This window comes from Scardinius erythrophthalmus, assembly GCF_964197995.2.
Source record: "Scardinius erythrophthalmus genome assembly, chromosome: 20".
Lineage (NCBI taxonomy): Eukaryota > Metazoa > Chordata > Actinopteri > Cypriniformes > Leuciscidae > Scardinius > Scardinius erythrophthalmus.
The window spans coordinates 36,236,071-36,259,404 of NC_138240.1; the positions used below are offsets into that span (position 1 = coordinate 36,236,071).

The 23,334-nt window shown below is 42.1% G+C and overlaps 2 protein-coding genes across 5 annotated transcripts in view; one reads left to right on the forward strand and one right to left on the reverse strand.

Moving 5' to 3' along the window:
* The window catches only part of brpf1 (bromodomain and PHD finger containing, 1), a 47,290-nt gene extending 36,739 nt beyond the window's left edge, over positions 1 to 10,551 (reverse strand). Inside the window, exons 1-3 of the mRNA XM_081348118.1 lie at positions 10,306 to 10,551; positions 8,876 to 9,596; positions 4,974 to 5,163 (exon numbers count right to left, since the gene is read on the reverse strand). Of these exons, the coding sequence (XP_081204244.1) occupies positions 4,974 to 5,163; positions 8,876 to 9,555 (870 nt within the window). The 5' untranslated portion in view covers positions 9,556 to 9,596; positions 10,306 to 10,551. The remainder of the gene's footprint in view (positions 1 to 4,973; positions 5,164 to 8,875; positions 9,597 to 10,305) is intronic.
* fgd (faciogenital dysplasia) overlaps positions 7,817 to 23,334 on the forward strand; it is a 78,156-nt gene continuing 62,638 nt past the window's right edge. For 2 of the 4 annotated variants that reach the window (XM_081348120.1, XM_081348122.1), the window contains exon 1: positions 13,645 to 13,839. In XM_081348120.1, the coding sequence (XP_081204246.1) occupies positions 13,818 to 13,839 (22 nt within the window). In that variant the 5' untranslated portion in view covers positions 13,645 to 13,817. Of the gene's footprint in view, positions 7,883 to 13,644; positions 13,840 to 23,334 lie in introns of those variants that run through there. The other 2 variants (XM_081348123.1, XM_081348121.1) reach the window with 2 other exon arrangements.

Sequence of the window (23,334 nt, forward strand, 5' to 3'; positions counted from 1 at the left end):
CTATGGAGAGTCCCCACAAAGATAGCGAACCAGACGTGTGTGTGTGTGTGTGTGTGTGTGTGTGTGTGAGATGGGTAGGTTTAGGGATCAGGTTTGTTTGTGTGTGTGTGTGTGTGTGTGTGAGATGGGTAGGTTTAGGGGTCGGGTTAATGTGTGTGTGTGTGATGGGTAGGTTTAGGGGTCGGGTTAATGTGTGTGTGTGTGTGTGTGTGTGTGTGTGTGTGTGTGTGTGTGTGTGTGTGAGATGGGTAGGTTTAGGGATCAGGTTTGTTTGTGTGTGTGTGTGTGTGTGTGTGTGTGTGTGTGAGATGGGTAGGTTTAGGGGTCGGGTTAATGTGTGTGTGTGTGATGGGTAGGTTTAGGGGTCGGGTTAATGTGTGTGTGTGTGTGTGTGTGTGTGTGTGTGTGTGTGTGTGTGTGAGATGGGTAGGTTTAGGGATCAGGTTTGTTTGTGTGTGTGTGTGTGTGTGTGTGTGTGTGTGTGTGTGTGTGTGTGAGATGGGTAGGTTTAGGGATGGGGTTAGTGTGTGTGTGTGTGTGTGTGTGTGTGTGTGAGATGGGTAGGTTTAGGGATGGGGTTAGTGTGTGTGTGTGTGTGTGTGTGTTGGGTAGGTTTAGGGATCGGGTTAGTGTGTGTGTGTGTGTGTGTGTGTGTGTGTGTGTGTGTGTGTGTGTGTGTGTGTATGTGAGATGGGTAGGTTTAGGGATCGGGTTAGTGTGTGTGTGTGTGTGTGTGTGTGTGTGTGTGTGTGTGATGGGTAGATTTAGGGGTTGGATTACTGTGTGTGTGTGTGTGTGTGTGTGTGTGTGTGTGTGTGTGTGTGTGTGAGATGGGTAGGTTTAGGGATCGGGTTTGTGTGTGTGTGTGTGTGTGCGTGTGTGTGTGTGAGATGGGTAGGTTTAGGGGTCGGGTTACTGTGTGTGTGTGTGTGTGTGTGTGTGAGAGATGGGTAGGTTTAGGGATCGGGTTTGTGTGTGTGTGTGTGTGCGTGTGTGTGTGAGAGATGGGTAGGTTTAGGGATTGGGTTTGTGTGTGTGTGTGTGTGTGTGTGTGTGTGTGTGTGTGTGTGTGTGTGTGTGTGTGTGTGTGTGTGTGTGTGTGTGTGTGTGTGTGTGTGTGTGTGTGTGTGTGTGTGTGTGTGTGTGTGTGTGTGTGTGTGTGTTTGGGCTTCAAAATCTCATTCTCAATTCACTCCCATTATAAAGTTTGAAGAGCCAGGACATCTTTTAATATCACTGTGATTGTGTGTTTGTCTGAAAGAAGAAAGTCATGGCTTGAGGGAGAGTAAATCATAGGGTGGTTTTCATTTTTGGGAGAACTATCCCTTTAAATTTGTTTTGCACAAATCAGTTGTTCCACAAGGTGTCACCATAGTAAACAAAACTAAAGAGACGGAACAACAACAACAACAAAATACCGACGGCTGCAACCACAGACTCCCACACTGACCAGCGCTTGAGTGAGGAGGTTATGAGACAGTCTAACTTTAGTTTAGTTTATCAGTCATACCTTCTGGGGAAGAATAGCACAGACACTGGACACAGACGAAACCTTTTCGACCTGCACAATTTTTTTTATGATCTGTCCTGACAATGATTATTTTAATAAATTGAATGAGATTTATTACAAACTGTTTCTTTGCATTGATCTTGGATTTATTGTCAACACTGGGTTTGTTCACAACCATTTCTGACCCAGGAAAAACCCTGAACTATGTTATGATGTATATCACTATCAGGAAAAAGTTGATTACATACATATACATGAAAATGAAAGAAATTACATGGTCATATCGCCCAAACCTAACATGATATTTGTCAATAAGCAATTGTGTTAACAAATCATGATCTCAACATTGCCCAAAACGACTGCGATTGTGATTTTTGCCATAATGGAAAAGCCCTAATGTCATTCAAATCTGCTGAATTTAGCTTTTCTTGTGTGTATACCACAAAATAAATACCATCATTATGAAGTTGATAGTAAGAAATGAAAGTTTAATCTGCCCTTTTAAACACACATAACCAAAGCTCTTTTACACAGCTTCCAATTTAAAAATCATTTAACAATATCCATCTAGACTAGGCTTTTACATGTTCTGGTGTGTGCAAAACCTGCCTTCCTTCTGCTAGGGTGTTGTCGTTGAGATGTTGTTAAAAACACTGATCCGGTCCGTTAGTGTGGCTCAAGTTCCTCTTTCAGAGTGTTTGTGGGTTTTTCAGCTGTACTGCTAAAAATTGTTGATCTGATGACTTGGTAAAGAAGCAGAACGCTCTCCTCAACACACATGATGTGAGGAATCATTCAAAACACACATGCTCAACCTTAAAGAGCCACATTATGCTATTATAAAGCTTCCTAATTTAGTTTTTGAGTCTCTTATAAGAGGTTTACATGCATCCAAGGTCAAAAAACACTTTTTTATTTTCTCACAGTATCTGCGTTTCCATCACAGATTTGCACAAAACTTTTGCAATATTTTTTAAATGTCGATAAAAAACTATTGTGAAATGACGCCGTTTCCATTAACTGATGTTATGCAACTAAAACGTAAATTTTTCCTCTTGTGATAAGTCATCCCAATAATAATAACAACGGATGTTAGTAGGTTTACAGTATCTTACAGTAATAATGGCTGTGTGTTGAGTTATTTTCAGAGGACAGTAAATATATACTGCTATACAAGCAGAACATTGACTATAAAATTTATATCCACGTTTCATTTCTATAGTATTGTCCCGTGAGTAGATATACTAAAATGTTTGCTGAAATGTGAGGGGTGTACTCACTTTTGTGAGTTTTCACAGCATTAAAGTCACGGTAATCCTGAGAGCGGCTTATGTGAGTGTTTCTCACTCCTTCTGCTTCAAGATCTTGAGGAATTGTGGCATTTCTTTGTTGTTTAGAATCCAGTATTCCCGTGATACTTTTGTCTTTTATGAGTTTAATAAAGAACTCTGAACGTCTTCCAAACATACGAAGTAATAAAGACTGATCGACTGTTACGTACATCATGTGACTGTAAATGCGGAAAAACATTTCTGTTGCAGTTATGCAGAATATTCCTTTTTCAAATTGCCTGTAAAAACACCTCATGCGAGCGTAAAAAGTTTTTGTGAAATTGCAAAATTGATGAGTTTCCATTGGGCGTATTTACAATTCTCAATTTCAATTTGTGCAATTTGAAGGACTGAGTCTGTCTAGACCCCGCCTCTCTCAGAGCTGCTCTGCTCTGATTGGTCAGAAAGCAAACGCTCATTATCATATCTGAATCTCAGCTCTTGACACACAGTGATACGAACAGTAACGATGGCGTGGGTTTTACCGTATCAATCTCAGAAAACAGCGTCTTCTCCACATGAACAACACGAACCAAACTCTCCCAGTCTCCGATACACTACAGTGTTTGAGGGCGGGGCTAAGAGACAGCCAATCAACACCAGAGGTTGGCATTACGCAAATTAGTTGCAAACCTACACAGGTTCAGCAGGAAGAGAGACTGAATTACTGACGACTCATTTTAGTTCAGAATCGATCATTTTTTTTAGGAGACAAAACTCCATTTAGCTGTGCTTTGAGCTTTAAAACTTTGCAGAGCTTTTACATTAATAAACAGATGGATTACACACTGCCTGAAAGGGAATATCTGAAAAAGCACAAGTTAGTTAGTTAGTGACATCACTAACCATAAAATTTACATAAGCCCCACCTACATAAATGCAATTTATATATTATCATGGCAGAATATGCTAATCAATTACTAGAAGATAGTTCTCCACATCAACTAGCCATTCAGAAATGTCCTGTTGCTCTACATGTCGTCACTTCATCTAGAGTCTCTCCATCATTGTCTGACTCCGGTTTGAACAAAAGGCTAAACGTTTTTGAAATTTTCACACTCACACACACACACACACAAGCTCTTGAAGCTCCGCCCCCTGTGCCGGGAGCAGCAGCTCATTTGCATTTAAAGGGACATGGCATGTTTTTGCTCAACCTCAAAAAGGGACAATTTTAACATGCTATAAATATATCTGTGGGGTATTTTGAGCTAAACCTTCACACACACTAGGGCTGTTGGAACGAATTCCGAAATTCAAATATAATTCGAATATTAAAAAAATCAATACTATTCGAATGCTGAAGTTCCTATTCGAATATTGCTTTTTTATGTATATTTTTTTTAAAAATGCAATCTTGCCTTTCTCGCCGCCTTGGCACACACATGTGAAAATTAAACGCTTTTGTTTCGTCTGATAAACAATAAAGTTTTTGAATCGTAACACAATTGTGCACGTTATCCACGCTGTATCATCACAACTGTCAAAAGTCGCGGAGAGGAATGTCTCCACGGTAACGGAGATCAACAATTTGATTCTCAGTCCACACTACAACGTGAAAACGGCGTCTTCAAATATATCCACTTTGGAGTGCGTTTCATTAATAAAAACGCCGTCTCATTGCTGACGGAAGGCCAAAATGGAGAGGAAAATATACGTTATTTTTTTATAACAACTTACAACCTGACAAGCTAGGCGATCTGTCCGAGGAACCGCCGCTAAAACAGGCAAGAATTACTTATGTTCTGCCTCTCTCTCTCTCCTCATCACGGGGCTCAACTGCTACCAGCTGTCCGCCCAAAGGCAATAACAGACAAACTGACGGTTTATCTGTGAAGATATGAGACCGATCAACATCACGCATTGGCGATCCATAAGACTGTGTAATGTCGTAAATATTAATAATAGGATGAATTTGAGCATTTAATATTCCAATATTATTCGAATATTAAATAAAATAAGGAATGGAATTCGAATAGTATTATAGAGTAAGATTGACAGCCCTAACACACACACTCTGGGGACATCAGAGACTTATTTTACATCTTGTGAGAAGGGCATTATAGGACCCCTTTAAGACTTCTGGAGTGTTTGCCAGTAAAGCTTCATTAAAGCGCTGCTGTAAATCTCACCTTGTTGTGGCTCTCAAAGTAAGACTCCTTCTCCAGTCGGTCCATCAGATACTCGAACACCTCCTGAAGGATGGGCGCCACGCCATCAGTGCGACGCCTGTCGTTCATGATGTCCAGCCAGATGTAGTCCTCCTCGTCTATATCATACTCCACCTCTTCATCCAGCTCCTCGGCAGACTTATCAATGTACCTGGAGGAGGAGAAGGACGTGGCGTCAGGGTTTTACATGCAAACCTCACTATAAAACACTCTTTTGGAGAGAAATATGCCTTCATTTGAATGTGAATGTGCGTGACTTCCAATTCATTGGACGGTATGAATTGGGAATATATCATTGGACGCTATATATCCAGCTAAAACTAACTTCAGCTGGACAATAGCTTTATTCTAGAGCTGCTGTAAAACCAAAACAATCTGTTACTGTAATCTCCTATTATCACTGTAAAGTCCATATGGTTAAAAGCGCTGTATAAATGAAGGTGACTTGACTATAGGTGAACGATTAGAAGAATAACAAAGTGCAGTAAATGCTAAAACTATTTACAAACCTATGTGTTGATAATTATGACAATACAATAAAATAATGCAAATATCAAGCATCATAAAAGCTCTGACGTGATTGACAGCTCGCTTTGTTTATAACACACTCTTTGAATAAAAGTTTAATTCCTCATGCTACTAGCCACACGCTGCAAAGCTTCTGGACTGACAACCATAATTAAATGCGGGATTAAATCGGAAAATGCGATGATTGACAGTGATGTAACCATAGCAACGGTTGGGACAAACAAATCTAATGTCAGAACAGATCTGCGCATTAAATCATGCAATCTAATAGACCTGCCACTTGTTCTATAATGTGCTTTTATTGATATCATTTTCATATTTTTATCATTCATATTTATATAGTGGTATCTTCATGTAAATATGATTTTAAAAAGACTGTCGATACCAATAGTTTGATTTTCTGAGGGAAAACAACATCTTTCCCAACTAATGCTGTAAACTAGGCCTATACAGGGAACACTAATATTATACATTAGAGGTTAAAATGAACACTATTAAACTATATATTCAGCTGCTATTTATTTTCACTAGGAATGCGCGATATATCGGCCACCATATCGGTTTCGACAGATATATGTTCATTTCATTTTTAATGTTATCTTTCGATAATAACATTTGGCTGATATATTAAAGCCAATAAATAATGTATTATTTTCTTCAGATGTTCAACATGATGGTTATGAAGTCCCCCGGCCATTTTTTAGTCGCTTCTCGTGAAATGTGGTCGCATATGCGAGTGATTAACTCACTGAAATATGATTGGAATCACTTCAAAAATGGAAATTACAGTTCAGTGCAACATGTGCAGCGCAAGTGTCATATCGGCTACATAACATTATAATGAGAGCATCATAACTGTGTGTTTGGGATGTGGTTTTAATGGTGAGATTTTTGTTTTTGCAAACAGGCTTTTAAAAAAAAATGATATACAAATTTGGATTTAGATTTATAGGCCAATATATCGGTTATGATTATCAGTATCGGCCAAAATGTTCATATCAGTGCATCCCTGATTTTCAGATCTAATAATTACACTCAAATGAAAGCTGAAATGTTTGTACATACATTACAACTCGGTTCGCACATAAGGTAAAATAAAATTATAAGATAAGATGGAAGAAAAAATAAAAGGTAAGACTTAGTTTCTTATCGGAAGTAACAAAGCACAAAGCTCTTTGCGATTATTGAATTGAAGACGCTACAAATGTTTGATGTCGAGAAACTGCAGTCCTGCAACGGCCGATTCATGAAGTCAAACACAGTCTGATTTAACACATTTAACTTCTACAGCCCTGAATTCAACAAGACTTTCTTCACACACAGTACGAGTTTGACAGTAGTTTGACACGTTTGTCCCGCCCCCCTTTGATTGACAGGATATAACCGGCCCTGATCATTGGCTGTTTTTAAACAATCGGCTGTTAGTGAGAATAATTGCGGTAATTATCGTCAGATAACGATTACTGACCGATACATTGTGCATCCCTAACTTTAAATGATCATTTATTAAAAAGCAGAAAGTGGTCACTATGTCTAAATGGTTAGTGTTTGTAGTAAACAATTTGTAGAAACTTCCATCCAGGGGTTAAAAAAAAAAAAAAAAAAAAAAAAAACCACCTTACCAAAAATATAGATATATATAAAATCTGGAAAATATTGCGATATGAATTTTTAGCTCCCATGATCCCATTATATCCAGTGAAGCCGTCGCTCACTGACTGATCTCTACACTCACAAACACAATCAAGCTGTTCACACTGCACAATAAATCTGACACTGTGTGTGTGTGTGTGTGTGTGTGTGTGTGTGTGTGTGTGTGTGTGTGTGTGTGTGTGTGTGTGTGTGTGTCATGGCAGTGGTCTAGTTTTGTCATGTTGGCTGATCGCAGTATTTACTGGGTGCCGACCGACTACATTACAAACGAGAGCTGCAATAACCCAAAACTGATGATCTTTCACTTCACACTGAGAAACAGTTTTAAATAAAGTTAGAGCTAATAAATTAATCATCAACACAAAAAAAGACCAGAAATAAATGCATAATAATAAAAAACGTCTCTGTGAAGTCAAAATGAACAGTTATTGTTTTCTGAAATGCACACATCTTCATGAACACTGGTCTTCAAGACATCATTAACAGTAATTAAGCTCCTCTCCGGCGGTTTTATAGCGAACTAATGACCTGTGAACTGTGACGCTACGTGACTTCGTTCACAAGTGGTTTTATAGACGTCATTGAGTGTCTGAAACACTGAGCGATTAAAGGGAACATGATACAGAGATAAACGATTATACGAGAATAACGAGCACTGCTGGACTGATCAAGATCACCTATTAAAGACAGTAAGTCGGGATATTCTTCTTATTTCTTCATGTCGACTTAAACACTGCTAAAACTCATCACATCTCACACCTGAAGATATTACGGTACACACACTGACACTGCCGTTCAAAGGTTCGGCATCGGGAAGAGTTTAATGTTTTTGAAAGAAGTCTCTTCTGCTCACCGAGACATTTATTTGAAGAAACAGTAATATTGTGAAATATCATTACAATGTAAATCATCTGTTTTCTATGTGAATATACAGTAAAGTGTAATTTATTTAAAGCTGAATGTTCAGCATCATTACTCCAGTCTTCAGTGTCACATGATCCTTCAGAAATCACTCTAATATGAGGATTTGATGATCAAGAAACATTTATGATTATTATCAGTGTTGAAGACAGTTGTGTACATTTTCATTTCAGGATTCTTTGATGAATAAAGTTCAAAAGAACAGCATTTATCTGAAATCTAAAGCTTTTGTAACATTAAACACTACCCTTTAATAGTTTGGGGTCAGTAAGAATGTTTTTTTTTTGGAAAGAAATAAAATAAATCAATACTTGTATTCATCAAGGATGCGTTAACTTGATCAAAAGTTACAGTAAAGACATTTATAATGTTAGAAAAGATTCTATTTCAAATAAATGCAGTTCTTTTGAACTTTCTATTCATCAAAGAACCAAAATGTACACGACTGTTTTCAACATTAATAATCATAAATGTTTCTTGAGCATCAAATCATTATATTATGTGTGTGTGTGTGTGTGTGTGTGATCTCAGAATAACCCCCTTCAGGCTGATCAAGACCCCTCCTCATCACCCTGTCGGGGGTTATTCTGAGATCACACACACACACACACACACACACACACACACACACACACACACACACACACACACACACACACACACACACACACCTGAAAGGGGTTATTTTGAGAGAACCACCAGCTGGATGTACATTATCCCTATGTGTGTAACGCAGCTTCTGCGAGGTGTGTGAGCTGTACCTGTAGTAAGACATGGGTCGGGGGGGCGCGTCGGGCCGGTCCTGGTCCAGCTCTCGAAACACCACCTCCGGCAGCTTGACGGGCGGGTTCACGTGATGATGATGGGACGAGTCCTTCTTCTTCTCTTTACTCTTGTGCTTCCCCGTTTTCTGAGTGCCTTTCTCCCCGTTGGCCCCGTCTAACCGGTCCTTCCCGATTCCCGGGGCCTCGCCTCCGTTACACGGGCCCGACCCCGACACCGGAGTCTCCTCGGCACCGCTGTCCTCCTCCGAAACCACGTCCAGGTTATCGAAGATGCTGATCCGGTGGACCCGGCCGCGGATCTCGAGCTCCACCATGCGCTGGGCCTCGGCGTAGGTCATGGTTTCTCTGACGGGCGAGTCCGAGCGATCAGTCGGGCTTCCCGGCGTCGGCACCGGCCCGGTGACCCCTGAGCCGGTGCTGGAGTCGGGTCCGTCGGCGCAGCCGGGCAAGGCGGAGCGTGGCGGACGACCCTTGCGCTTCTTCTGAGGGCTGGCCTGAGGCGGAGGCGGGTTCTCGTGGTCATAGTGGTACAGGTGGTACTCGATGCCGCTGTAGCTCTTGTAGACCTTGCGGCAGCTTTCCACCGGACACTCGTACGGGGGTTTGGTCGCGCGCAGGTTGTGGCAGAACGTCTTGACGTCGAAGTCCAGTCCCATGCCGTCGATGCACACACACACCGCAGCGTCACGACTTACATCTGCGAGGAACACAAACACAAAACTTCATTAACTTTATCCTTCCCTCGCACTTTGTAACACATCTTTCCCTCGCGGGTCAAAATGACCCAAGGCCCTAAAAATATACTTAATTTGTTTCTTTTTTTTGTGCAGAAAGCTTATTTTATTTCATTTTGATAATATTCTTTTGGGGGGAGATATTACCTATAAATTATTAGATTTAATCAATAAATAGAATTTAAGCACATTCCTCACATTCTTTCAACTTAAATTCAAAATAACTCACAATTTACAAGTAATTTCTGAGTGCAAATCGTTTCTACATGAGAAACAACAGCCCTGAACTGACTGAAGTGACACATTTCCCTCCATTATGCATCTGTTGATTTCTGCAGCGTTACACATGAACACAAATGATGTTACAGAGACTCATTTAATCTGTTTACTACAAAACATGCACTGAAATTCAAACATTAAGCTTTATGAGGGAAAAAACTAGCATCATACTGTAGTACTAAATGATTACCATAGTCATATACAATGTATTTACATGATTCTCTAAATAAAAACTTCAAAGAATGTCCCATGGTAGAGGTTCAAACACATGGTATCTCCATGGTAGTGTTTCTTAGTGGCTGACTGTGTGCAAACCCGCCTTTACTTTGCAAATGTGTCAAGTATAAAAACATTAGCACGTGAAATATGAGTTAATATGATAATTTTACTCACAATCAGATCTCTAACAGGTGAAAGTGTTTTGTCGTAAACACTTAATACTCCAGAGTCCACGGCGGATTTCACGCTCCCTCCGAGAATGAGGATTGACACTGAGATGAGTTTAATTCACAACAGAAGAGTTTGAGCAAAATTACCAGATCCTTTATGAATTCTGATCATCACACACACTGAATAACACCAGGAACTGAAGCTAACGAACAAAGGGGCTAGCGCGCGATCCGCATCCGCACATTCACCGATCCTCCACATGGGAACCGGAGTTTTTAAAAGTATTTTGGCGACAGTATTTCTAATTCGTAACATACAGTCAGTCAACGCAGATATTTGATAAAATCCAACCAGAACTCTCCATATGTCCTTGATTATTTTTATGCTTCTCTCTATACTGACGAATCAGCCGTCGGCTGTCACGCGGTTATGCTTCTGCGTCTGTACATTTAGTATGCGAGTAGAAAAACAAATAACCCTGCAAGTAATGTTAGATTAGTGTTATTTTAGCTGTAATATTTAGATTGCTTACATAGAATAAGGCATATTGGCTCTAATTTATGGGCATTACAGCGGTGCGAATATGAGTGGATTGGGTGTGTGTACGCTTTGCATCAGATATTTGAATGTGTCGCATGAGCGCAGTGGCCGGTTCTGGCCTGCAGAGGGCGCTAGTTTACCTACATCAATCACTTCGTATTAAAAAAATAAACATGTTTACCCATGTTTACTTAAAGGGATAGTTCCACCCAAAAATGAAAATACTGCCCATATTCTACAGGTGTGGAATAAACTTGAGGGTAAGGGTTAATTTTTGGGAGCTTTCCCTTTAAAAAGTCGACACAAGAACAAATGTAGGGTGGGGCTTGGTAACTGATTGGATGGTTGTGGTTTGCTATTGGTTGATCTCATGTGAGTGACAGGTGGCCCCGCCTCGAACCAGTAAACACATCATCAGAGAAGAGGGAGGGGAAGTTATTTTGATTCAAGATTTCATTTAAAGGCTTTCACAATGCACTTTTCTTTTTCACATGTTCTCATTTATTTATTTGACAATCAATGATCTTGTATTTCAGTAAAAACACAAGTATGAATGCCTATATGGCACATAAGGAAAAAAATCATGCTTTGTAAATCATAATTATGACATTAGACGAAATTATGATATAAAATGTGAAATTATTAGTCAAGTTAAGTCACCGACTGTCATTTATATAGCGCTTTTTACAAATACAAATTGTTTCAAAGCAGCTTCACGGTGATAATAGGAAAATAATGCAAAAATACAAAAATTGTTTTGGCTTTACAGCAGCTCTAGAAGAAAATCATTACCTAGCTTAAGTAAGATTATGGCTGATTAATTTCCATTGTAAAAAAAGCATTAGTTATTAACTTAGGGGCCACTCACACAACACCATTTTCAACTGAAAACAGAAAACTTTTAATACGTTCTGGCTGTTCATTTACACGACAACTGCGTTTTGGTGGCCTGAGAACACACACTTTGAAGTAAGTTTCAAAGTGCAAGTTTTTGAAAATTAAATTTGAAAGTGATACCGCTATCATCTCCGTGTAAACTTCAAAAACATGCGTCTGTGAAAACGGTGACGGCATGCACATGTGTATTTTACGTGTTTAGTTTATAGGCATGCGCGTTTGAATGCGTGTGTGCGTAGTCTTTCTTTTACAAATTGGCATCGCCAAATTACTTGTCTGGCATGAATTATACAGTGTTTTTAGTCGTTTCCGCGGATCCGTGTGAACGGATATCATTTTGATAATGTTTTCATCTGTACAGGGGAAAAACGTTTGTCTTTAAAAAAACTTAATGAGGCCTTTGCAGGGGAGAGTAGTTGAAATGGTCTCTGCTGACACTTCAGGGATGCGTTGTGGTCGTGTCTAGGCGCAGGTCCTCCGTCTGATCTGGATACGGCCCGGATCCGGCTGACAACATCATGCGTTGTGGTCGTGTCAGGTAAACCTCGGGATTTTACATGATTTGAATTATTGAAATTGATAATGTGCTATGTGTATGCCAGGTTAAAGAGATGTGTTTTTAGTCCAGATTTGAACTGGCAGAGTGTGTCTGCTTCTCGAAAAACATTAGGAAGAATAATTCCAGAGTTTAGGAGAAACTCTAAATAGGAGAAGGATCTACCGCCAGCAGTCGATTTTGATATTCTAGGTATTATCTACTGGCCAGATTTTTGAGATTACAATAGACGTGAAGGACTATAATGCGTTAAGAGCTCGCTCGCGTACTTTCAGAGTTAAGTGGTAGGAAATTACTAGTCATCCAATTATTTTGTGAATTGGTAAGTTTCGTCGAGGCGCAAAGAAGTATAGAGCTGAGTATCATTTCAAAGCAAAGTTTCTGACACTGCTAGAAAATGATTGCAGGTTATCTTTGGTCACAAGACTGTGACAATGGCCGTCTTTAAACCTCTCTCACTGTACGACGTAGCACCACCGTTTAGGAGCCACGACCATAGAAAACACCACGACTGGGCCACCAATAACAGCAGTACTGGATCTGACAGCAGCTACTAAACAATTTCATAATGCTTTGTCTGTAAATGATTTTAATAATGTTTTCAAAAGACTCACGTGCAATGGGCATTGATACTGTTTCCTTTGCAATGACATTAGCCAATCATAACAGTGGCTGTTCACTGATAAACCAATGAGCCGCACCTTGAAAACAGATCATTTCAGACAGTAAATAATTGTCTGAATTGTTGAAAATAATAGTTTTTACTCATATATAGGCCTATATAGTATATTTGTTTTTATTAACATTATAAGAGAACCTCAAGGAACACTTTTTAAAATACTCTATCTATAGGCCTATTTCATGACCCCTTTAAAAGTTAAACAACTATTTTCAAAAACAGGCAATGCTGAAATATAGCTTCAGATTTGATCTCATCAGGGAAGAGATTATAGGCCTATAAGTTATATAACAATGACTTTTATGTCAGAATTAAGATTTACAAGCATGTTTTTTTTCTTATGTGGCAAAAATGGGCTTCCATAGAGAAGAGAAGAAGCACAAAGACTCTCTTTCCATCCAGTTTGTCATATGATGCTGGTACATGAGGCTCTTGTCCTGAGGGAGAATTATGAACAGATACACAAACAAACCCATGATGACTCGGTCATTGTTTAGACTTCACTACTTCTAGGCGTCTCGATAATGGTTATTTTAAAGTATCGATTAATATTTTTATTTTTTTAATATATAAATAATGTTCCCAATAATGTTCCACCCTCAAAATTTACAGTTCCACTGAATCGTCGAAAAGAATCGACTCAAAAGAACGATTCGTTTGCTGATCGGACAGCAGTAGTAGAGTCAGTTCAGTCAGTTGTCGGTGGAGATTGAGAAATGCCGCTGGTTCCAGAAAACCGTTCGAGAGACGGACAACGGAGAGATGGATCGACACATCAGGACAAATGAAGGGGGAAACGGCTCATATCACTTCAACATATAAAGTCGGAGAAAGTTGCAGACGATGCGAGGAATCAGCGCGAGCGGTCAGTGTCTCTCTTTCTCTCATTCACACTGAGTGAAGATAATGGTGTCAGTGCGAGTTGAATCTGGTTTATTGCTCTCGCTCTTCAAATTTGTGAGGTTTCTGATGAATTTCCTTAGGATAAACAAACACAAACACAAATGTTTACATGCAGTGAGCTGAAGTTAATGTAGTTGGTTCAGAGTTAGCCTACTGAGATCTGATTCTGAATGAATGCATACAGACATTGCTGAGATCTCTTCTAGAAGAGACATAGATGTCTGAGAAGAAGCCTTTCTTTGCTCTCAGTGTAATATCATTGGTGTCCAGGAATGCTTGAGAGATAAAGGAGATCTGGTTTGAGATGTTTGCTCCTTTTTTTTTTTTTTTTTTACTTTTTTTTAAGCAGTTTATCCCTTTTTTGTACACATCAAGGAGAGGGAAAAAAGTAAAGAAAAACAAAAGTAAATAAAAGAATATTATATTCACTGACCAGCTCTACTCTATCATGACTTCATCTTCATAATCTCTCTCTCTCTCTCTCTCTCTCTCTCTCTCTCTCTCTCTCTCTCTCTCTCTCTCTCTCTCTCTCTCTCTCATCCCTCCGTTCTGTTCCTCTTTCATGCTCGTCATCTTTTTGCCTAAAACACTGCAGGATTTGTTCGTCCCTTCTTTCTTCATCAAATCTTCCTTCCCGCCGCCCTTTCTGTCCGTTTCTTTCACTTCATAAAATTATATGGGGATTTTGTGTAAAATGGTTATGGGGAGAATAGCAAGCAAAAACAACAATAGACAGACAGACAGATAGACAGACAGACATATCAATCCATATTGTCTTTATTATGAATGTGTGTGTGTGACTGTGTGTGTTCGGCCACTAGAGTGCATCATCTGTCTGTCAGTCCAGTCTCTGAACGATACAGTTTAATGAAGATTTGATCACGTGTGTGTGTGTGTGTGTGTGTGTGTGTGTGTGTGTGTGTGTCTCATGAGAATTGCTTTTGCTAGACTTTTCTAAGTTTGTTCAAATCTTTTAACACAAAAACTTCTGTGAATGATCCGATTCACTAAAACGAACGTCAAGTCACTTGTTGGAAGAACGTGATAAAGTTAACGGTGTTGTAACGTGTGTGTGTGTGTGTGTGTGTGTGTGTGTTTGAACAGCACGACTCCAGCGGCTCTGATGAAGCACGTGTAAAGCTGTCGTGTGTGTTCTCGCAGGATTTCAGATGTTGTTCAGGTCTGCAGATGTGTGTGTGTGTGTGTTCAGGGCCGTTTCTAGCCTTTTTGGCACCCTAGGCAAGATTCCTATTGAGCACCCCCCCCCCCCCTATATATATATATATATTTATATTATATATAAAAATTATATATTGTAATTTGGCATTAACAGTTTTACTCACTTAAAAGGACTTTGTTGTTGCACTATGCTGGAGTAGTTAATAAATTAATTAATAAATGATCGTTCTCTCCCATAGGATTTTGTGAAACTATGTTGGGTGGACCCCTGTCCCTCGGGGGTTTCGGGGGCATGCTCCCCCGCTAGAAAATTTTGTACATTTTAAGGTTAAATTAATGCATCAATCTGGTGCACTTTGAGAGCTAAAAATTAAGAGCTTCAACCCATGAACTGTGCACATTGAACAAAGAAAAAACATTGACTTGTACCTGGACACTAAAGGGCTCAAACATCTTAGTTATGATATAGAGTCTCAATCTACATTAGGCCTACATTATCACTGGTGTTTATGATTTTTAAGTATTCTTATGACGTAAAATAAATCCATATAGCCAATAATATGTACTGTATAAATTATATACAGTAAGTAGCCTATATTTTACATTATAGCCTACTATAGTATAGGAAAATTACAATACTTTGGTCCTAATTTTTTCACTTGCAAGTTGCAAGAAATAAACCCTTGAGCTTTTATTTTGGAGAAAAACACCTGATCGCATGAGCAAAGTGTGCACTTTTCTTTAAATCACGCAGCACAAACAGAATGCCTATAGGCTACTTAATTAAAGTCTTGTGCTGTTTTATAAAGGCACAAAGCCATATCACGATTTCGATTTTAGTTCGATGACAAAATGTAACGCTAGAGACCTTTATGCTAGTGTAACAGCCGGAGTGTAGCGGAGCATTACCAGTTGACGCCACACGGTGGTGCCTCCTTTTTGTTTTTGTCACTGGGTATCACCTTTAACCCTCACTCGACTTCCTTGACTCGAGTAATGTGGACGCTGGTGAAGGCTATAGGTCACGAACATTTCTGTCCGGTTATTATTTTTGCTGAAGGTAATAGTTTATATGCCGTGAGACCTGGCTTGTATGGTCTGTATCTGAGAAATAAATATGCAGTGTGGAAATCCCTCCACTTCGTCTCTTGCCTTGCTACTTTATTTCATGCCGGAGCTATGCTAATAGCCTCGTGGCTTAGCTTCCCTCCAACTCCACGTTACAACTGGCGCCCGAACATTATTACCTGGACCTCGCGTGGGCACGCGAAGAAGGACTAGACCGGACCGGACTGCTTTGTACTTTTCTCCACCGTGGGTGTCCGCGTGAGTGTGTATTTCGCCGTCCTCTTCGACGCACGTGTCCCCTTCTGCTAGAGCTAAAGCTACCGTGATTACAGCCGTGAGAACTGATAACTGTGTGAACTTCACGTTGCCTGCCTGCCGAGTGCATTGGATATGTGTCTGCTGACGGCCTGCTAAACACTCGCGAACATAATTTTCTCTCGGGAAGTTGGACTCTGTGAGTTGGACTCTGTGAGTATTTCGGAGAACCGGGTGACTATCAAAAAAAAAAAAAAAAAAAAAAAAAAAAAAAAAATTGAGTTAAATGTATTTGAAGTTTTGAGTTGCCTGTATTGTGCCACTGTAGTATCACATTTTCAGTGATTTTCTCATATTGCCATACTTTTTGGTATTTAATGCGTTTGGTGCACGTGTTGTTCATATGCAGTGCTAAGTGTATTCTAGTAGAGCTTTTGTTATTAAGTTTAAGGTTGGGCAGTTATATTACTCTTGCTCCTTGACAGCGTTAAAGCTGATTTCATTGTGGGTATTTGACTTAAAAGTGCAGATAATGGCAACTTGCCCAAAAACACGAGATGGTGATTCTGACTTTGACCCAGACATGGACCTTATAAGTTTGACGGGGTACACTGTCCCCCACCGCACTACTGCGGACCTAGAAAACCAAGTTCAGGATCTGCAGTCGGAGGTTGAAAAGCTACGTGAGTGTCTGAACGACTCGCTGGAACTACAGCGAGGCTTACTTAAACGGTGGGATGAAATCCACTCTGTCAGTCCTGGCACTCAGCAACTGAAACCAACCCCCATGGCCACTTCAACCCCATTCACACCTGCTGTTACCAAATCGGGCCCCACATCAGATTCTGGTGCTCAAGGTAATCACTCAGGCTATTTTCTGCAGCCCCCTTCACTCGAGCTGAGCAACACATCTAGAGTGATCGCTGCTGCATTACATCATGCAAAGCTCGAGCCCCTTGTGTTTGCTGGTGATGGTAAAGTGCCCCCTGAAGACTGGTTGCAGGCTGTCAACAGCTACAGAGCTTCACTAAACTTGACAGACATGCAGATACTATACGAGCTGCCACGTTTCCTTGCAAAAGAGCCAGGTAAATGGTTTAAAGCTCTCAGTTCACATGTCACCACATGGGCCAAATTCTGCCAGCTGTTTAAAACTGTTTTTCTGCCATCTGACCGCCAAGAACGTGTCCTGAGAGGCATTCTCGACCGTGTCCAAGCACCACATGAGCCCCTCCCAACATTCGTAGCTCACATGCTGGGGGAGTTTAATAAACTAAAGAGCCCACCACCTGAACAAGAGCAGATTGAACTGATAAGTAAACATTCTTTAGAAAAATATAGAGTTGCACTGTATGGAGCCCCTATCCCCTCAGTGATGGACTTGTTACTACGTGCACATGAACTCCATGAGGTCCTGGGGCCAAGTGGACACCAGTCTCCTCCCCCACATGTGAGGAGAAACCAGAATACTGAGCCCCATTGCTATAAATGCTCTCGCCCTGGGTTCACGTCTCGCACCTGCCCAACCTGCAACACTGTATCTCAGGTGCCATCACTTCCTAAGTCACAGCCTGTACCAAATTCCTCAACCCCAGCACCTGTGTCTACAGATGTCGGTGTGCAACGATTCGAGACAGACAGCTTGTCTTTTGACACACCACCTCCATACAGGCAGTCGGGAAACTTCAGAGGAGGGAGGACATTTCGCAGAGGCAATCCTCCCTCCAGACGCTGACTGAGCCTCATCCACTTGCCTCAATCCCACAAGAACAGCACGTCCTATGTCACGTTGAGGACACTGACTCCAAGGCTCCCTGGAATACACCACTGAGAACTAAAGTGAACTTTAATGCTGTGCCTGTGGAAGCAACCTTAGACACAGGTGCTTCACTATCTGCGGTGCGCGCAGATCTCATCTGTGTTAATGACTCTTATCCAAGGAAAACGCATCAATGGATAGGTCCAACAGTGTGTCTTGCCAATAATGATTCATGTACACCTGACGGTGTGACTTGGCTCTCTATTGGCTTCATGGGGAAACGCTTCTACCAACGTTTTGCCATAATCCCTAACCTGTCATCCCCTTTCATCCTAGGCATGGATTTCATGATTCGAGCCTCCCTGACCATCCACGTCCCATCCAGAACCGTCTTAATGGATGACATCCCTTGCCCTGTGGTGGACGAGGATGAGGACCGTATCGATGAATCATTCACTGCCGCGGGAGCCATCATGTCACTGGAAGCCTTGCAAACCAGTCTCGGGTCCAAAGTCGCTGAGGCAAGCCTTGAGGATGGACAGAAAGCAGCGATGCTCAATCTCCTCACCCAGTTCGGCGACATGTTTGATGGTCATCTGGGGCGCACTTCAATGGCTGAACACCAAATTGACACTGGGGACGCGAAGCCCATAAACCTCCCTCCTTATCGCACCTCTCCAACAAAGAAAAGAATCATTGAAGAACAGGTTGAGCAGATGTTACAAGACGGCATTATTGAGCCTTCCACTGGCCCGTGGGCTGCACCTGTCGTTATTGTTAACAGGCCTGGCTCTGACCCAAGATTCTGTGTGGACTATAGAGGCGTCAACCAAGTCACACAAAAAGACTCATACCCCTTACCACGTATTGACGACTCGCTTGACTTTCTGGCGAGGGGGCAGTTCATCACAACACTGGACTTAGCACGAGGATACTGGCAGGTGGCAGTTGCAGAAGAGTCACGATCAAAGACGGCCTTTATTTCACACTGTGGTCTCTTTCAATTTCGTGTACTCCCTTTTGGTCTCTGCAACGCCCCAGCTACGTTTCAGAGGCTAATGAACACTGTACTGGCTGGTCTCATTTACAAAACATGTGCTGTGTATCTAGATGATATCGTCGTTGCTTCCCCCACCTTCGAGCAGCACCTGAAGGACCTGAAAGAGGTACTTGAAAGACTCAAAACCGCCGGTCTCTCATTGAAGCTAAAGAAATGTCAGTTCTGTCTGAGTGAACTTACATTCCTCGGCTACCGCATCACACCCTCTGGCATAAAACCTGATGAGGACAAAATACAAGCTGTGACAAAGTTCCAGGCCCCATCCACCGTGAAAAATGTCAGACAGTTCCTCGGACTGACCGGATACTACCGGCGGTTTGTCCCGAACTACGCTCGCCATGCAGAACCCCTCCATGTACTCACGAGGAAAGATGCTGTCTTCCGCTGGGATGACAAATGTCAAGAATCCATGGAAACTTTGAAGAAGTTCATCACATCTGCACCCGTCCTAAGATTCCCCGACTTCACAAGATCTTTTTTCATTCACACTGACGCTTGTGACCTTGGGCTTGGAGCTGCGCTGATGCAGAAAGACTCAGACGGTCGAGAGGTTGCTGTGGCTTATGCAAGTCGCTCTCTTCACAAAGCAGAAAGGCCATACTCCACCCCAGAAAAAGAGTGTTTGGCTGTGATTTGGGCTCTTGAACATTTCAGACCTTACGTGGAAGGTCTCCATGTAACCATTTTCACCGACCACAACAGCCTCAGGTGGCTCATGTCCCGCCCAAACCCCTCGGGCCGGCTGGCTCGCTGGTCACTGCGACTACAAGACTTTGATTTCTCAATAGTGCACAAGCCCGGCACTCGCAACACTGTGCCAGATGCGCTATCACGCAACCCCCTGCCCCTGACTGACGACGCTCCCATAGACCTGTTGCCCGACTACGCTGTTATCGGCAGTTTGGACCTCCGCGCTCTACCTCCAGTGCTCTTGGCAGATCGCTCGCATTTGAAACAGCTACAGAATGATGACCCGGACATTGGCCAGCTTCTCAGAAATCTAGAGGTGAATCCGCACACTGACTCAGACATAAACAGCCCCCCACAGTTTGTTGTTCATGATAGTCTGCTTTTCTACTCTGACCCGAAAGCCAGATGTGGTTTGCATCCTCTGAAAGAACTGAAGCTTTATGCGCCTACATCAATCCGTGGCACCTTGCTGTCCTATTATCATGACCACCCCACTGCAGGTCATCTCGGTTTTTCAAAGACATTAGCTAGGCTGCGGTTAAGATTTTTTTGGCCCAAGATAGCAGCAGATGTTAAGCGATATGTCATGTCCTGCTCAGTGTGTCAGCTCACTAAACCAAGCCAGAGGAGACCGGCTGGTCTCATGGTTCCCATCTCTCCCCAAAAGCCCTGGCAGTACACAGGTGTGGATTTCGTCGGCCCATTGCCCCAGACGGCATCCGGTAACTCCCACTTGTTGGTTTTTGTTGACTACTTCTCTAAGTGGATTGAAGTGTGTGCAGTTAAGGAAGCAACAGCGCAGGTGGCAGCAGGAAAATTTGTCAGTGAGGTGTTTGCAAGACATGGTGCCCCAACCTACCTGATCTCCGACAGAGGTTCACCCTTTGTCAGTGAGTTGTTTGAACATGTTGTTTCCGCTCTGGGATCTGTGCACAGGCTCACCACTGCCTACCACCCTCAAACAAATGCGACTGAACGCGTTAACAGGACTCTCAAAACTGCCATACGTGCCTATATTGGGGACAAACACACTGCATGGGATAAATACCTGTCACAAATCTGCTTTGCTCTGCGTACAGCCCCGCATGACAGCACAAGCCTCAGCCCCTCCATGATGCTTTATGGTCGGGAGCTGGACACCCCACTTGACCTCATAACAAACCCATCCAGTGACGGTGTGGATGATCCTGGTGTGCCGTACCCAGAGACACTCAGGGCCTCTCTACAGGAAGCTCATGACCACGCAAGAGCGGCTCTTGACCACAGTCACAAAAGACAAAAACACTATTATGACTTGAGACGCCGTCAGGCCTCTTATGCTGTTGGTGACCTTGTTAGGGTTAAGACACATCCCAGATCGGACTCACAGTCCAACTTTACTGCTAAACTGGCACCCCTGTTCACAGGCCCACTCCGTGTTAGTCAAAAACTGGGAGATGTCAACTACAGACTGACTAAGCTGGACACCGGTGTGGATGCTGGGGTTTTTCATGTAGTTAACTTGCAACCTTTCCACACTTGGGACTCTGTTTCCCCCGGCAGGCGTACTGCGGCTGAAGAGCAAACTGAAACTTGGGCTCGGGATGACGATGAGTCCATCACCCAGATTGACAGCCAGGCTCACCTCCCTGCTGCAGACATGTGTTTTGACTTGTATGGTAACACTGACTCTGGCCCAGCGCCAGTCATGGACTTTGACTCTGTGGACCGTTCAGCTATGAGTGTGTCTGACTCAAACCCTTGTAACACTGACCGTTACGACCTCAGACCGAGACGTCGCCCCAGAATCACGTCTGGTTGGTCGGCCAGCAGATGGACAAACGCTTACCATACTGACAGACTTGACCTGTAATAAGCAAGGATTTGTTATGCAACGCATGTGTTAAAGATTGAAATGCAATGCACCTTTCACAGTTTAGAGTTATGGTACTATTTTTTTTGCATACCTTGTGTTCACATTGTGTATCCTACTTTGGTGGTATAGGTTTTGCTAAAGTTCAAATTTCCTTGCAGAGTGTTTCTGAAGTCTTTATCTCCTCATTTTTGCTGTGTGGTTCAAGCTTTTATGGGCCACCATTAAAAAAAAAAAAAAATTTTGCTAAAAACTATAAAATTGGGATATTACACTGTACTTATTCACCTGATATGTTTACTAGGTATTTCTCTGTTTTGACGGTATACTCTGTTCATTGATATGTATATCTGTAGGCTAGTCATTGTGTCTTTCTCTGTGTGTAACGGCTAACTTTTCATCAAGTTCATGTATAATGAGGTGTTAAGCGTAGCTTGGCTGCTTCTTCATTTGTGTACGGCTGAGGACAGCCTTGTTATTACCAGGGGGGAATATGTAACAGCCGGAGTGTAGCGGAGCATTACCAGTTGACGCCACACGGTGGTGCCTCCTTTTTGTTTTTGTCACTGGGTATCACCTTTAACCCTCACTCGACTTCCTTGACTCGAGTAATGTGGACGCTGGTGAAGGCTATAGGTCACGAACATTTCTGTCCGGTTATTATTTTTGCTGAAGGTAATAGTTTATATGCCGTGAGACCTGGCTTGTATGGTCTGTATCTGAGAAATAAATATGCAGTGTGGAAATCCCTCCACTTCGTCTCTTGCCTTGCTACTTTATTTCATGCCGGAGCTATGCTAATAGCCTCGTGGCTTAGCTTCCCTCCAACTCCACGTTACACTAGGCTATAACTTTTACATCTCATGTCTTGGGAAAAGGGAGAAGAGCGAGTTCGGCAAAAGGCAGATTCAAACTCGGGTCGAACGCGTCAAAAGCTACTTTCAAGCACCTCACGCCTTACGACATATACCACTGTAGATATTAAGTAGTGGGCGTCTTTTTGCCAAAAAGACAGGCACTTAGTGCAAATATACGCTCCATTATCGGAAATGTAAAAAAAAAAAGGATTTTCTTCCACTCGCCTGGGTGAGAAAAAAAATCTCTTGGTGTGGTGGGGGCTCTCACTGGCGCCCCCCAGCTGTTTGCGCCCTAGGCGACCGCCTAGTTTGCCTATGCCTAGAAACGGCCCTGTGTGTGTTTGCCATATAAGGAGAAACTGAGTGTGAAATGTGCAGATGTGATGCTGCTGTGTGACTGAGACACGAGTGTGTTTTATGGCCTGTCGGGTTGTCATGACTACAGACCTGCACTTTATCCACAAGCATCATGAAGCTAAACATGATCAATCAGGCTGTGTGTGAGAGAGAGAGAGAGACAGACAGACAGAGCAACACTTGAAATATTTTGCCCTAACTTCATAATTTTAAACGATAAAACACAACTTCAACATTTATTAGATGAAAAAAGAGATTGTATCCTACTAGCAGCAAGATATACTGATGCCTGTCTCTAAAAGAGGGACTTGACTAATCAGTGATGCACTCGCGCACACACACTCTGTCTCTCTCTCTCTCTCTCTCTCTCTCTCACTCAC